The sequence below is a fragment of the Lucilia sericata genome, unplaced genomic scaffold (assembly GCF_015586225.1).
Source record: "Lucilia sericata isolate MDLA Ls3-8-SP2 unplaced genomic scaffold, ASM1558622v1 Contig000381F_arrow, whole genome shotgun sequence".
NCBI lineage: Eukaryota > Metazoa > Arthropoda > Insecta > Diptera > Calliphoridae > Lucilia > Lucilia sericata.
In genome coordinates, this window is record NW_023994400.1 from 175732 (window position 1) to 190836 (window position 15105).

The following is a 15105-nucleotide window of genomic DNA, read 5'->3' on the forward strand; positions in this document are numbered from 1 at the left end:
GGAAGGAAATTATACTAAACTACTTAGCTATACCCATTGTGCTTCGCTATCCTCATCGAAATAGAATTAAATAAATATTATTATTGTAAATGTATATACATATACATATCTGCAATATCAAACATATACATATCTGCAATATCAATTTTATGTTTTTAGGTTGAATATTATAGAAAATTCGAAAAGTATTAGTAAAAGAAAAAAAAGTACCAGAAAGTAACCATTTTAAATTTTCGTTCCATCAGGATACTGCGTGTTTAATTTTATATTTATATATTCAATATTTTAGAAAAATCAAAAAGTACCAGCTGAAGTACGAAAAAGTACCAAAAGCCCTCTTTTATTCAATTTCATGTTTTTAAGTTCAATATTATAGAAAATTCAAAAAGTACAAAAAAATACTCCAGTTTAAATTTTCATTCACTCAAGTCCCTGATTGCTTAGTTTTATGTTTTTAGGTTCATTATAATAGAAAATTCAAATAGTACCAGTTGAAGAACGAAAAAGTACCAAAAAGTTCCGTTTTATATGTTCTCACTTACTCCGGGCCCTACATGTTTAATTTCATGTCTATAGGTTCAATATTATAGAAAATTCAAAAAATACCTTTTGAAGAACGAAAAAGTTCCAAAAACTCTCCTTTATCACTTACTCAGGGCCCTACATGCATAATTTTCTGTTTCTAGGTTCAATATTATAGAAAATTCAAAAAGTACCAGTCGAAGAACGAAAAAGTACTAAAAAGTCCCCTTTTATAGATTATAATTTACTCCGGGCTTTAAATGTTTATTTTTATGTTTCTAGGTTTAATTTTATAGAAAACTCAAAAAGTACCAGTCGGAGTACGATAAAGTTCCAAAAAGTCCCCTTTTATAGATTCTCATTTACTCCAGGCTCTAAGTGCTTAATTTCATGTTTCTAGCTTCAAATGTACCTTTTGAAGAACCAAAAAGTACCAAAAAGTCCCCTTTTATAGGTTCTCACTTAATCCGGGCTCTACATGCTTAATTTCATGTTTCTAGGTTTAATATTATAGAAAATTCAAAAAGTTCCTTCTGAAGAACGAAAAAGTACCAAAAAGTCCCCTTTTATAGATTCTGATTTACTCCGGGCTCTACTTGCTTAATTTCATGTTTCTAGGTTAAATTTTATAGAAAACTCAAAAAGTACCAATCGAAGGACGAAAAAGTACCAAAAAGTCCTCTTTTATAGATTCTCATTTACTCCGGGCTCTTCATGCTTAATTTCATGTTTCTAAGTTTAATTAAAAAAAAAAACTTAAAAAAGTACCTTTGTAGAACAAAAAGTACCGAAAAGTCCCTTTATATATATAAATATCACTTGGCACCGGTGTTCCAAATAACACCCCATTAGCATATTTAGTGTTTCTAGATCTAAAATTTTATATAAATTGAATCATTGTGTTTGAATAAAAAAAATCCGTCTTAGTTTATATATTTGGTGGGAGACCAACATCCTGTCCAAATTTCAGCTCTTTAGTTTCAACCGTTTAGGCGGTGCGATGATGAATCTGTCAGTCAGTAACGTTAGAATATATATATAGATATATGAAAAATAATCAATCCCTGATTATTTTTAGATTATTTTTAATCGCAATCAATAATTAATTCAAGAAATTGAAAATAATCGATAATTAATCAATAATTTTACCTTTTTAGTAAAAATAATAATTAATAATGATTACGATTATTAATCATTATTTTACAGCTATGATTAAAAATAACGAACGAAATATGTAGGTTTTACGTTTTTGTAAAGTAAAACTAAATTTTCATGTGAATGGACCAAAAGAGCTTTATTTTCCCATATATGTATTTTTTGTTTTTCGTTTGGCAAAGAACATCGAATATTACACCAAAATACGAAATTAAATGTGATCATTTAAATTTGGATTCAATTTGCTTTATAATCTTACAAAAAAAAATAGTTTTGCGCTATGATTGTATAATTTTTGTTAATAATTTCCAAAATAGTTTAGGTTCAGTGGTAACTGTTGTTGAGCTATCCCGATTTTAAAAAAGGTATTGTTTTAGTTAGTTATTTAAATTGTTAAATTGTATACAAGGTTATCTTTTGAAAGGATTTTGCAACGTTTAATTGTGTCCTTAGGTTTAGGTTAAGAAGGTTTATGCGCCATAAAAAGGACAACATACACTCGGAGACCATAAGGTCCATTTTGATTCCCTTCAAAAAGACTGAAGATCTTGGACAGGATAGAGCATTAATTACAATCATTACTGATACGGACAGCAACAGGCAATTCTATCGTGAGGCATTTTGGGGTCGATCAATTTGATATAGGATTTAACAGGAAGCTTTTAGTTTTGGTTGTACATTTTTCTTCAATTTGTTTCTCTTTATTTTGTATGTATGTATGTATGTATGTATGTATGTATGTATGTATGTATGTATGTATGTATGTATGTATGTATGTATGTATGTATGTATGTATGTATGTATGTATGTATGTATGTATGTATGTATGTATGTATGTATGTATGTATGTATGTATGTATGTATGTATGTATGTATGTATGTATGTATGTATGTATGTATGTATGTATGTATGTATGTATGTATGTATGTATGTATGTATGTATGTATGTATGTATGTATGTATGTATGTATGTATGTATGTATGTATGTATGTATGTATGTATGTATGTATGTATGTATGTATGTATGTATGTATGTATGTATGTATGTATGTATGTATGTATGTATGTATGTATGTATGTATGTATGTATGTATGTATGTATGTATGTATGTGGAAAGATAAGCTGGGGGAGAAATCTCCTTATGCTTTATTGATATCATTTAACTAAAGTACAATTATAATAACTAGAAACGAGTTATCTGCATTATTAAATCCTACCTATAGTTATTGTCAAGTTGTAATAATGGGCCTTAAAATTTGGTTTGATTTTTAGTTTAAATTTAATTTTATGTATTTTGATTGGAAAAAAAAAAAAAAAAAATGGGATTTTCAAAATAAATGTGGTCGCTCGATTTATTAAAATACCAGAAGAAAAATAAAAAATAAACTTGCAATACACTTTAATTCAATAGTATTTTCCAGTGAAAAGGAAATTTGAATTCAAGTCGAACATTATAATGTTATTACAGTTTAACTCAAGGCTTGAATTAAATTACAATTCAAATAGAAACAAGTAAGAAGTCTATATTCGCCTTTGCCGAATCTTAGATACCCTTCACCATAGTGTATTTAAAAAATATTAAATTTATGAATAAAATTTCAATTTATTTCATTTTCCCGACTCTATCATTACTTTAGCAATAGCAAAACAAAAGGAACAACAAAAACGCTAAACGAAACAAAACACACAAAAAACAAAATACACAACGCAATGAAACCAACAAACATCCAAACATAAATCTTTTTCCAATAAGCAGTGTTGTTGTTGCTTATTTATCAAAGCATGGAAAGAATTGTCTTTTTTTGATGAAATTTTCAAGGTTGTCTCGGATTTTTGCTTATACATATATCCGTTATTTATGGACGGATTTTGCTGATTTTAAATTGAAACTTCTGACAGAATTATTGAAGATTTGGATCCCGAAGATATCTGAGGTCTTCAGAAAACTCATTTCAACTGACACACAGACGGACGGACTGACAGACAGACGGACATGGCTTATGTCCGTAATTTCAACAAATAGATATCTGCTGCGTAAAATATCTAGTAGGTATCTTTACCTCTTTGGTAAGTTGACATGTATGTATTTCAAATCAGTACCTATGGATTAAAATTACAAAATATTTTTACACCAAGGGTAACTATGCACTGATAGATACCTATTTGTTGAAATTACGGGCATTAATCAACTCTGCTATCTATAACGCTTCAGAATATATGTATATACTTTATAGGGTCGGAAAATTATAATTTGGAAAACCCTTATTTTCCAGGGCTATGAATGAATAATTTCAGCAGGAAATCTAAAACGTGTTTTTGTTACCCTCCTCAAAATTTACCTTGCTATGTTTTATGATGATTCCCAAATTTATTTACGTCTAGCGATGGCCGTTCGTGAGCTGGATCAAATTTAAAAAAAAAAAGTATTTTTTTTTTTTAATTTCAGTACTCTTCTGAAACAATATATTCAATATGGGGTATCATTAAAAACGGATTTTAAAGTCGCATCCAACGATAATTTAATCATATATTAACAGTCTTCTCATATGACAATTATTACAAAAATATATATTTTTTTTAGGTTTTTCATTAAAATAAATAAAATTTATTCACAATGCAAGTTTTGAACACCGTTGCACGTGACTTCAAAACCCCTTTCAAATGATACCACAAATTGTATATTTTGTTTAAGAAAAAAATGTAAAATTTTAAAAATAGCTGCAAAGAGACTTTTTGTAACAGGAGAAAAACAACAACAACAACAAAAACAAGTAAATTTTACTATAAGGATGTATGAATGTACATACATATGTATATAAGTTATTACTTTGTATTTGTTTTTCTATTCGTTGATGTTTCACGGCAAATCCGTTGTATCTTTTTCCTTGTTATAATATTTCTTGGTGGAACCCTTCGAATTTTTCATCTGATACTGCTCCAAGATTATCAGGTAAAATTTTGAAGCCAAAAAATTACGTTTTAGTGACATATTTCATTTAAAATATGCAGAGAGCGGTCCATTAATTTTTCATTATAGTTTTCAGCTCCTTGTTTTCCCCTAAAAAATGACAAACATCTACAAATGCGACACGTCCTCATCTTCTACTTCATTAAGCTTTATTGTAAATACTTCATCCTCCATAAGTTTCCGTATTTATGGCCCTACATTTGTAGGACCTCTTTGTTAAGACTTCTTGCTAACTTTGTTACTTATAGTGAAGGTTTCCTTGATGATAAATACATCACTTTGTGTAATTTTTGAATTTTCGATATTTATAAACCCACAAGCTTTCTTTGAAATAGCCCGAGAAAAGAATAACACTAGACGTGATTGGAAAAATGGAATGTAGGCGTAGATTCAACGTGGCAATATCTTAAATTCTTTAACATATTTTTTTAACGAAGGTTTCTCTTGCAGACCAGGTTAATTTGTTAGCTGTTTCAGTTTTTTTATTTAGCCAAACAAATTTAATTTTTTCCAATTTTGTTTGAAATTTTAAAACAAATTCACAAACCAACACCCTGTGTATACATTTTTAAAATAACTTCAAATTTTCGAATTAAAATTTTAAAATTCGAACGTAATATTATAATGTCAAGAATACTGTTCACCTACAAGGAACTGGTTTAAGGGCCTAATTTCGTAAATCCCTACGCCTCACTTCACCTATCAATTTTTAAATTTGTATTTTGTAAAACACTTCATTATGACAGGTGTTTGTTTGCGTTGAAACAAGTGAAGAAGCTTCGTTATTTGTGAAAAATATATAGAAAATGATATTTTATAAAACGCATCACCTGAAAAATACACACTTGAAACTTCAAATCGAACACATAATTTATTCAAGCGTTCGGTTTGAAATTTTATTGAATAAATTAATAAAATAAACTTTTTACGTGGAAATGTTCACTCTTATGTACATGTAACAGCTATCTTTATGGAAAAGTTTTGGTATTGGAGCTACTCGACCTCGCACGGGAAAGGACGCAAATTGGTATGTATTTCTATTGATATTACAATGGAACTCGCTTCTCTGAAATTAGTACACTAATAGCTAAAGTCATTCCATTGTAATATCGATAGAACTCGGCGACGGTGCTCCAATGTATCAATAAAGATGGAATCCAGATTTCACCTAATATGCGATCGAGTAGCTCCGTATGAAGAAAAAGCTTCCTTCAGAAATATTTTATGTTAAATCGTATGTCTAACACTAATACCATCAACCACAATGTATTTTAATTGTTCCAATACAGTTTAATGCTTAAATAGCGTAAAAACTGGTCTTGTTCAAATTAACTATTTTTTTCAGTCATTTGGACTGTATTTTTATATTATATAAGGGTTTGTGATTCTGATAATTGGTTTGTATATGCGATTAATAATTTAAAGACACAATAATTTAAAGACACAATGCAGACGTTAAAGGAGATAACCCAACGCAATAACGAAGTGATTTGTAAAATTTACTTTTTTTGATAAAACGTTCACTTTTGAATGTGAAGTGTATGTGATGCGTTCAACGCAGGGAATTTACGAAATAACCGCCTAAAATTCATTTAGAATTTCCACTATAACAACATGCAAACCTAACTCCATTGCATTGTCATCACGTGTCTTTATACATACATACATACATACATACATACATACATACATACATACATACATACATACATACATACATACATACATACATACATACATACAAACATACATACATACATACATACATACATACATACATACATACATACATACATACATACATACATACATACATACATACATACATACATACATACATACATACATACATACATACATACATACATACATACATACATACATACATACATACATACATACATACATACATACATACATACATACATACATACATACATACATACATACATACATACATACATACATACATACATACATACATACATACATACATACATACATACATACATACATACATACATACATACATACATACATACATACATACATACATACATACATACATACATATATAAGTCATTAAAATATGTCAAGAAAATCGTTTTAAAAGCAGCAAACTTTTACATTTTAAATTTACGACTTTAGTAATATCGAGATTTCATTAATATTTACTAATATTCGTAATCGATGGACTATAACAAAATATAATTGTTATATGAGAACCCTGCATTTTTTTGTTCACTTTTGTATCACAGTGTTATTTATCAAAATTTTTATTTGCTAATTTAGTTAATTATTAGAAAATAATATGTCTCAATAACAAAAAACACTCTATGTTCATTTGTATGCACATTACTTGTAATTAATTAAAAAAAAAAAAAAAAACGAAAATAAGATAAAAATTTACGCAATATTCACATACATTTACGACTCACACACACTGTATAAAAAGCAAAAACTTGTTTTTGTTACCCCTCCCAAAATTTAACTGACCTTGCTTTATGACCATTCCCAAATATTTTAAGTCTAGTAATGACGCTGAAACAAATTAAAAAAATTTCATTTTAGTTTATTTAAGTATTTATTGGTCCATAACAAAACAATTACAAATTATATTCTAACTTAATTTACTGAGCATGGTGACCATGACCATACGCCCGTTGGTTTTTATCTATTTCGATTTCCACCAGAGACTCTGGTCTGCTCGGTAAAATAGGTGAGAATATAATTTGTAATGGACAAATAAATATGTAAGTCTGTTCCTCTTAAAAAGTTAATATTAATTTACTCATGCCCTTTTCGAAATGACAGGTTCAAATAATCGTGTCATCCCACCAAAAATAAACGAAGCACTTCCAAAAGAAGATCATTATTCACCACTTATAAAGTAACACTAAGTGAATTTTTTACCTCCTGAGGAAGTTATGTTTAATGATTCCGAAGAAGCGAAAAAAATCCAATTTTTTTAATGCTGAAGATATATTTTTTTTGTTCTAAAATTTTTATGAGTTAAAAAAATTTAATTTTTGGACTTCTATATTAAATGTGTCTATTACCCTTGTTAATTTTAATATGTATTATTTAAGTCAAATTAGTTGTATTCTATAATACTACAATTTTACATCCAAATAACTTCCAAAAAAGAACATAAAAATTACATCTTGAGAATCAAACCAGACATTGGCCATATGATCAAATATTGCACTATCTTCGTGAAATGTAGTAGATTGATTTCTATAAAACCTGATTATCGAAGTATTGGTATTTTTAAGCCAATTATAAACGTTATAGTAATTTTCTTAAATGAGCCTTATTAGGGACCAATATTCATAAAAATTAGTAAAGAGATTTTACATTTTTTAATTTTTTATATCGAATTTTTAGAATTATTATTTTTTTAAGGCATTTGTGAGTGTTACAGAAATTTCAGCAGGAGACCTAATATCGGAACTACGATCAATGTTCGCCACACTTTGATATATAATTTGAGGATACATAAAGTTATCTTGTTCAAAATTTAATCACGATTACTGCCTAAAAAAACATATTTATGTCCGTTTAAACTGTTTTCCGATGGCCACTTTCGTAGGGGCTATCAGAAATCTTATACCTTCATTTACCAAATAAAAGAAATTCAAAAAATTCATTTAAAATTTACTAAATAGGACTTGTCGCGTTTGCGTGCTAAGTTAACGATATGTAGTTTTTCTTCACGTCTCGCAAAAAGTCCCTTTAAGGGTTTTACATCGTTAACTAATTCTTAAAATGCCAACGCGACGCGTATTTAAAAACACTTCCCAAAATTCACCTTTTTATAAAAAAGCATTTGTAGTAAGTACATGAACTTAAAATTATGAAATTACGCAAATTTCGTTATATTTTTTAAATATGATAAGATGAGTAATAATATTATATATGCATAATGATTTATTAAAATATTTTTTTAATTGCATGTATCTTGTAAAATATAAATACATATATGTATAAGTTATTTAATTGTATATATGTAAATATTTTAACTTTTTATTTTGTAATATTAAGTTTGTGGCATGTACTTGGCATGAATTATAATGCGCCACCCAGACCTTTTCTGTAAACTGTTTTCTTACTATACAATTTAAATTTTACATATGTTCATATCCTTTAGTTAATTGCTCAATATTTGGTCGTAAGAAGAAGCAATGTCGTGACAAGTATCTGGCAAAACATAGTGGTATATTTGATAACTTGGAGTTGGTTACCTATGAGGAGGTCGTAAAAGTGCCAGGTAAGTGTAACTAAAAATATAAATAATACTTTTAACAAACAATTTTTTTATATTTTTAGTCGGAGATCCAAATTTTCAGCGAAAAACTTTAGTTTTATTAGGGGCTCATGGTGTGGGCCGACGTCATATCAAAAATACTTTAATTTCTAAATATCCAGATAAATATGCCTATCCTATACCCCGTAAGTAAAATAGTTAAATAGAAAGACATACGTCCATGTGATGACAACCGCATTTCGCCTAACATTGGCGATTTTGAAATCAAATAGCAAAATAGGTGTGATAGATCACAATCGCAAGAAGTTTGGCTATTTCAAATCTCAAACATTTACTAAAGTGAACTAATGAATTTTGCTTAATCTGCGATTTTAAAAGCTAAACAAATGATTGAAAAATTAATCTTAGTATTGATGAAAGCTGATAACGCTTTTTAATAATTATATTTAAAAATAACAATTTCAAAAAAGTCTTGAATTTTACTGATAATTAAAAATTTCGATTGTTTTCTTTTGTATTGCCGATTTTCCTTTTTATTTTGTGGCACAAAACATATGTTTTATTATTTCTTGGATTTTTCTCATAATTTTTTCAATTGTTTTCGTTTTTATTGGCGATTTTCCTTTTTATTTTATTTTTTATTGTTTCGAAAACAACTTAGAAAAATTACTAAACGCAAACAAAACGCGCGAACTCCAACACATACTTAAATAAATTGAGCGATCTTCAAATCGTATGCGATTTGATAATCGTGCGATTGTCTTCACATGGGCTATGGAGAATATTTTTCTTATATATTCTCAAGTGGTTAAAAAAATTAATATTAAAAAATTAAATCAAATTATCTGTGGATATGAAAATAGTATACATTAAAGGCAATATCGATTTTGTTTGAAAGGGTCTTATTTTGCTTATTAGAGTCTAAAACTAACGGATATTAAATTTTAGGCCAATCGGATAACGGGAACACGTGCCGAAAATTGATTTACCCCCATTTTCACAATGTCTAGTTCTCATACAAAAATTGTCATAACTGGAAGAATAACTACCAGTTAGACGATAACTGCAGGTAGTGAAAAGTTGTGCGTAAAATTGGGTAAATAATAGGATTTATATATGTATAAGCATTTCAAAATTTATTTATGGGAATTCTGATTTAATTAAAGTTAAAAATTTTAATAAAATTAAACGTATTATTGGGGATAAGCTAGTTCCTACGTGCATTTCGTTTTTTTTTTTCACAAAAAAACGTAATGACTAAAGGATTAAACTTTAATAGATATATCATATAACAGATCTTTTAATTGAAAAGCATTTACGAAAAACTTCAAAAATCATAAAATAGAAATATAAAAAATAATAATTTTAGACATATGTATATTGATCCAATTTTTTCTAAAATAAAACCGTTACCGAAATTCCTAAAGTGGAAAAAATGTGTTACAAAAAATTAGTTTTTTTATATAGCGTTATTTACCGTGAGAAAGTAAAAATAGTTTGTATATATTTAAGGAACATATATCTATTTTTTTTTTCAAAATTGACCAAGTTTAGATAGCGCTTAAATGAGCCAAGTTTTATTTTCTACATTAAGTTCTCTTTCCGGATGATATAAAACTTGTATAAAGTCCTGAAGATAAGTTGTTTTTATCAATGAACGAATATCGGGACTTTTTTGAGAATAAACCATTTTTTTTTCTTTTATTTAGAATTTTATCAGGAAATTAGAGGATATTAAAAAAATTAAATTTAGATATTCTCAAGGAGTAGTAATATTTTAAATTTCAGCTCATTCAGATCATAAATGGATTTTTGGCAAATTTAAAAAAAAAAATACCCGAGGTAATCAACTTTGAGGGGCTACCCACTGGCCCCCATTCTCCCCTCTATCACCTACAATTGTCAATCCACTCGAAAACACCTGAGCTCCAAACATTTCATTGCGATATATCCAATAGTTTCAGAGATAAAGACTTATTTCCAGAAATAAAAGTTTCTAAAACGCTGTGTGACGATATACATATCGCTTATTTCCTACAAGAATGGTATAAACCAGAATTCGGGTTCGGGTCATATGAGTCTTTCATATACATATGTATGTTGTTTTGTCTATTTTTAAAAATGTCTTTTATTTTCGTTGTTGTTGTTATCGTAAAAATTAAAACTCAAATTATCACGTTTATTCGATAATAAAAATTTAGTTTAAGTTCCGACGAGAAACATATTAAATCCTACTTTATATATTAGGTTTTATTTTTCAAATCCGTCGATCTGTTGAAAGTTATTAAAAAAATAAATATTATATTAGTTTTGTTTTTAAAACATCGATTTCTAACGATAGGTTAGTTTATGATTACAGACGTAAAATAGAACATTGATTCTTAGTGTGTTAGTAAAATGTAAGGCATATTATAGATTAAGAGTTATAAAATTACGTTATCTAATAATAAAAGTGTTTTATTAATGCAGATACTACACGACCTCCTAAACCGGATGAAGAAAATGGTCGGAGTTATTACTTTGTATCACATGATGAAATGATGGCCGATATTGCAGCTAATGAATACTTAGAATACGGTAAGTGTGTAAAATAAATATTATTGCGTAAAGGTTGAACCCAAATCCAAACCAAAATCGAACAATTTTTAATCGGTGATATCTACAAAAATAAATGTACAATCAAAATAAAATTTTGGATTTAAATAGCCTATAGCCTCCGTTAAATTATCATATTCCGTAATACAAAAAATTATTAAAAATAGTATATAGCATTTGTCCACATTATTGTAAATAGAAAATAAAGACCAAATTTTCAAAAATTTTCATACATACATAGGTACATTAGGGTCGCCCCAAAATGGAAGTTGCTGATGTATTTGGTGAGCTGGATCAAAGGATAAAAAGGTCCTTTTTTAAGGTTTCTATGATTTTTTTCACATTTCTGGCAAATAAACGATATGAAAATTTAGTATCATATAAAAGGTCTTTGGGAGACGATTTCAATGACATAACACAAATTTCTATACAACTCCAAAATTATTACAAAATCATACAATTACCGAAATGGTTTTTTTCTATTTTTCGAAATTCGTTATGTTTTGTATCTTATTTTAATATGTTAAACTCTATTTTGTCCCAGGTTGTCTGCTAGCTATATTTATCTAACATACTTAATATGTATATCAGCATACGCGTTATTTCATTAGCTTTACAATGATATATAACACTTACCCCCGTTAACACCAACTCCGGTTATCGTCTAACCGAAAACTGTCAATTTAACCTTACGGTAAAATATAACCAGACATTGAGATAATGGGGGTAAATGGTTTCATTCTATTATTAATCACATTTTTCATTTTAACTGAAATATTAATTTAATACGAAAAATTATAAAATTCAGATTACTATTACTGTTACACAAAAATGTCTGATATGCCATTGAAAGCTTCTCTCAAGGGCATTTCAAATTATACCAAAATATCTTTCCTTTGGAAGATATATGAAAAAATAATAAAAACTTTAAAAAAAGACCAGCTCGCCAAATATTGACCCCAGGACAAAAATTTTGAGAAACTATATCTTATAATCAATTAAACTTTAATTTTAGTCGGGAACACCGACACCTTATTTTTCCTCCATATAAACGGGGCCTCCCTCATGTACATACATAAATAATATCTTTGTCTAACAATCAAGTCAGGACTAGTTCTTGATTATTATTTACATACATACAGTGAATCAACTAAGTTTTTTGCCTACCTTTTTTAAGAGAATTTTGGTTTTTGTTCATAAAAAAAATTAAAAAAAAAAAAAAAAAAAACAGGTAAAAAGTAAATTTATGTTTTCCAACTGAAAATAGAGATTGTGTAGAATGGGAAAACCAAGAAAAAAATATTAAAATAAAAATGTTGGTGCATTTGTTGTTGCATTTTATTATTTTTCATCAGAATTTGCACGTCAATAAAGTATTTTGCATATTGAAATTTCCAGTTAATTTCGTTGGGTTTTTCAAATTATTTTTTAATTGCTTTTTGGAATTTATTGTTAAAAGGACATGTGTTAAGTATTTTTCAATTGTAATTTTCAAAAATCATATCCTTATTGTGTGAAACTATGTAGTTATTTGCGTTAAAAATGTTTAAAGGGAAATAATGAGGCAATTCCAATATAAAAAATTAGTTTATATTTTTAGAACAAGTATAAATCAATGAAATTCAATTATGAGATGTTTAATCAATCATTAAAAAATATAAAATATAGAAATTGATGTAATAACACAAAGAATTATTAAAAAACGCACGGAGTTGTCTTTCAAAATCTTTAACTGCCAAAGGACAGCGACTTGTATCCAAGCAAAAACCATTGAAGTCCTCATTTATCTTCTCCAAAGTCCATATACGAACTTAAAAAAACACTATGTTTAAATTTAGACCTCTAAACAGACCTTAGGTTGCTTGGAAACAAAACTATCGTGTGGTACGGAAAAAATACTTAATTTAGGTATTTACAAATAGAGGCGGTTCTCATCACCTAAGATCCACAAAAGCAATATTTTTCAGCTAATACATACACTTATATATAGTTAGAACCCAAATCAAGAATAACTATCCAAATCCAACTACGCCTACTGTATTTTATTCATAAAATAATGCATTCAAAATATGAGGTAGAATATCAAGATTCTAGCATGTAATAGTTCTATAGTGGTATACGGTGATATCCCCATACTTAGAGTGGCTAGGATGGTACTTAGTGTTAGCTTTATTGAATAAGAATCAATATTATACAATTCTAAATAAAATTCACACAGTACTCCCCAAATAGATGGGGTTTCCGTAATGTAGTTTTTGTTTATCAATACAAAATGACCAAAAACCCAGATTATTTTTGTTATAATCTATAGATTTTCCTAATATATTATGTATCCAATTCAAAATTACTTATTATTTTCGAAATTAAATCAAAGAAACAATAGATTTCATGTTAAGTCAAATATTGAAAAATTTTTATAGGTATATAGGATAATAAATCGGTTAAGAAATGTCCAAACTTAGTCGTTCCACTACTAAAATATCTAAAAAATGTTATTCTAATACATAGGAGTAATAAAAATATAAAATTTTATAAAAAAATGCAGCAATATTAAAAAATTAACAAAAAACCTAAAAAAGCAAAATACTTTATTGACCTTGAAAATTAACAATACGTTCACATATTATCAAAAATCTCGTTAATTAATATCACGATTTTACTTTTTATGGTAGAAAATTAAAATATAAGATATTCCTTAAAAAATACAACAAACAAATTGCTCTATTTTGCTAAAAATAATTGTTCAGATAAAGTTTTTTCTTAAAATTTATAAAATTTTACATAGGCAAATTACTTAATTGATTCACTGTATGTATATGTATGTTCTTTTACATTAAATAAATAATACGCTCATAATTATCTGTAATTGTTCTTAAAAGGTACACACGAAGATGCTATGTATGGCACAAAACTAGATACTATTAGACGTATACACACTGAAGGCAAAATGGCAATTCTTGATGTAGAACCACAGGCTTTAAAAATATTACGGACTTCCGAATTTACACCGTATGTTGTGTTTATAGCTGCGCCTTCTTTACAAAACATTGCAGATGTAAGTAAACTTTTCGATTAATGGTAATATATTAATATACATACATATGGGCAATTCCATACCATCGTTCGTGACATTTGTACGCCTATAGAGTTGTTTAAAATTTGGAAAAACAGAAGTAATTGGAAAATAATTATGTCATTATGTTCCATTCAGAGGGTTCTCTATGTGGACAAAAATGAATACAATTCGGATCCTTATTGTTTAAAATATAGGACAAAATAAAGGGATATCATACGTGACGTAATACGGAAGTGATTTTGAGGTACATGTAAAAATATACAAAAATCTGCGAATTGTGTAGGTGTTTCCTATATTATTTTTTTTCTAACACTAGGGGACATATTTAGCCTTTATATTCGGTAATTTTAAAATAAACAACTATTTTGATTTTTTTTATTATGAACAAAGTTTAATATCGTACGTGACACATCGTACGCAACAGATTCTGCTCTTATATATTCTTAAGATATAAAATATATATTTTGGAAACATAAGTATATAAAAATTTAAAAAGAACTTATAAAGAAATAAAACATT

At 27.8% G+C, this 15105-nt stretch overlaps 1 protein-coding gene and 1 long non-coding RNA gene across 21 annotated transcripts in view; one reads left to right on the top strand and one right to left on the bottom strand.

Moving 5' to 3' along the window:
* The window catches only part of LOC119604301 (peripheral plasma membrane protein CASK), a 172931-nt gene that overhangs the window by 144014 nt on the left and 13812 nt on the right, over positions 1-15105 (top strand). For all 20 annotated transcript variants that reach the window (XM_037956840.1, XM_037956841.1, XM_037956845.1 and 17 more), the window contains 4 exons: positions 8799-8918; positions 8978-9100; positions 11385-11492; positions 14390-14565. In XM_037956840.1, coding sequence (XP_037812768.1) covers positions 8799-8918; positions 8978-9100; positions 11385-11492; positions 14390-14565 — 527 coding nt within the window. The remainder of the gene's footprint in view (positions 1-8798; positions 8919-8977; positions 9101-11384; positions 11493-14389; positions 14566-15105) is intronic.
* The window catches only part of LOC119604304, a 100511-nt gene that overhangs the window by 9011 nt on the left and 76395 nt on the right, over positions 1-15105 (bottom strand). The gene's annotated exons all lie outside the window — the stretch shown is intronic.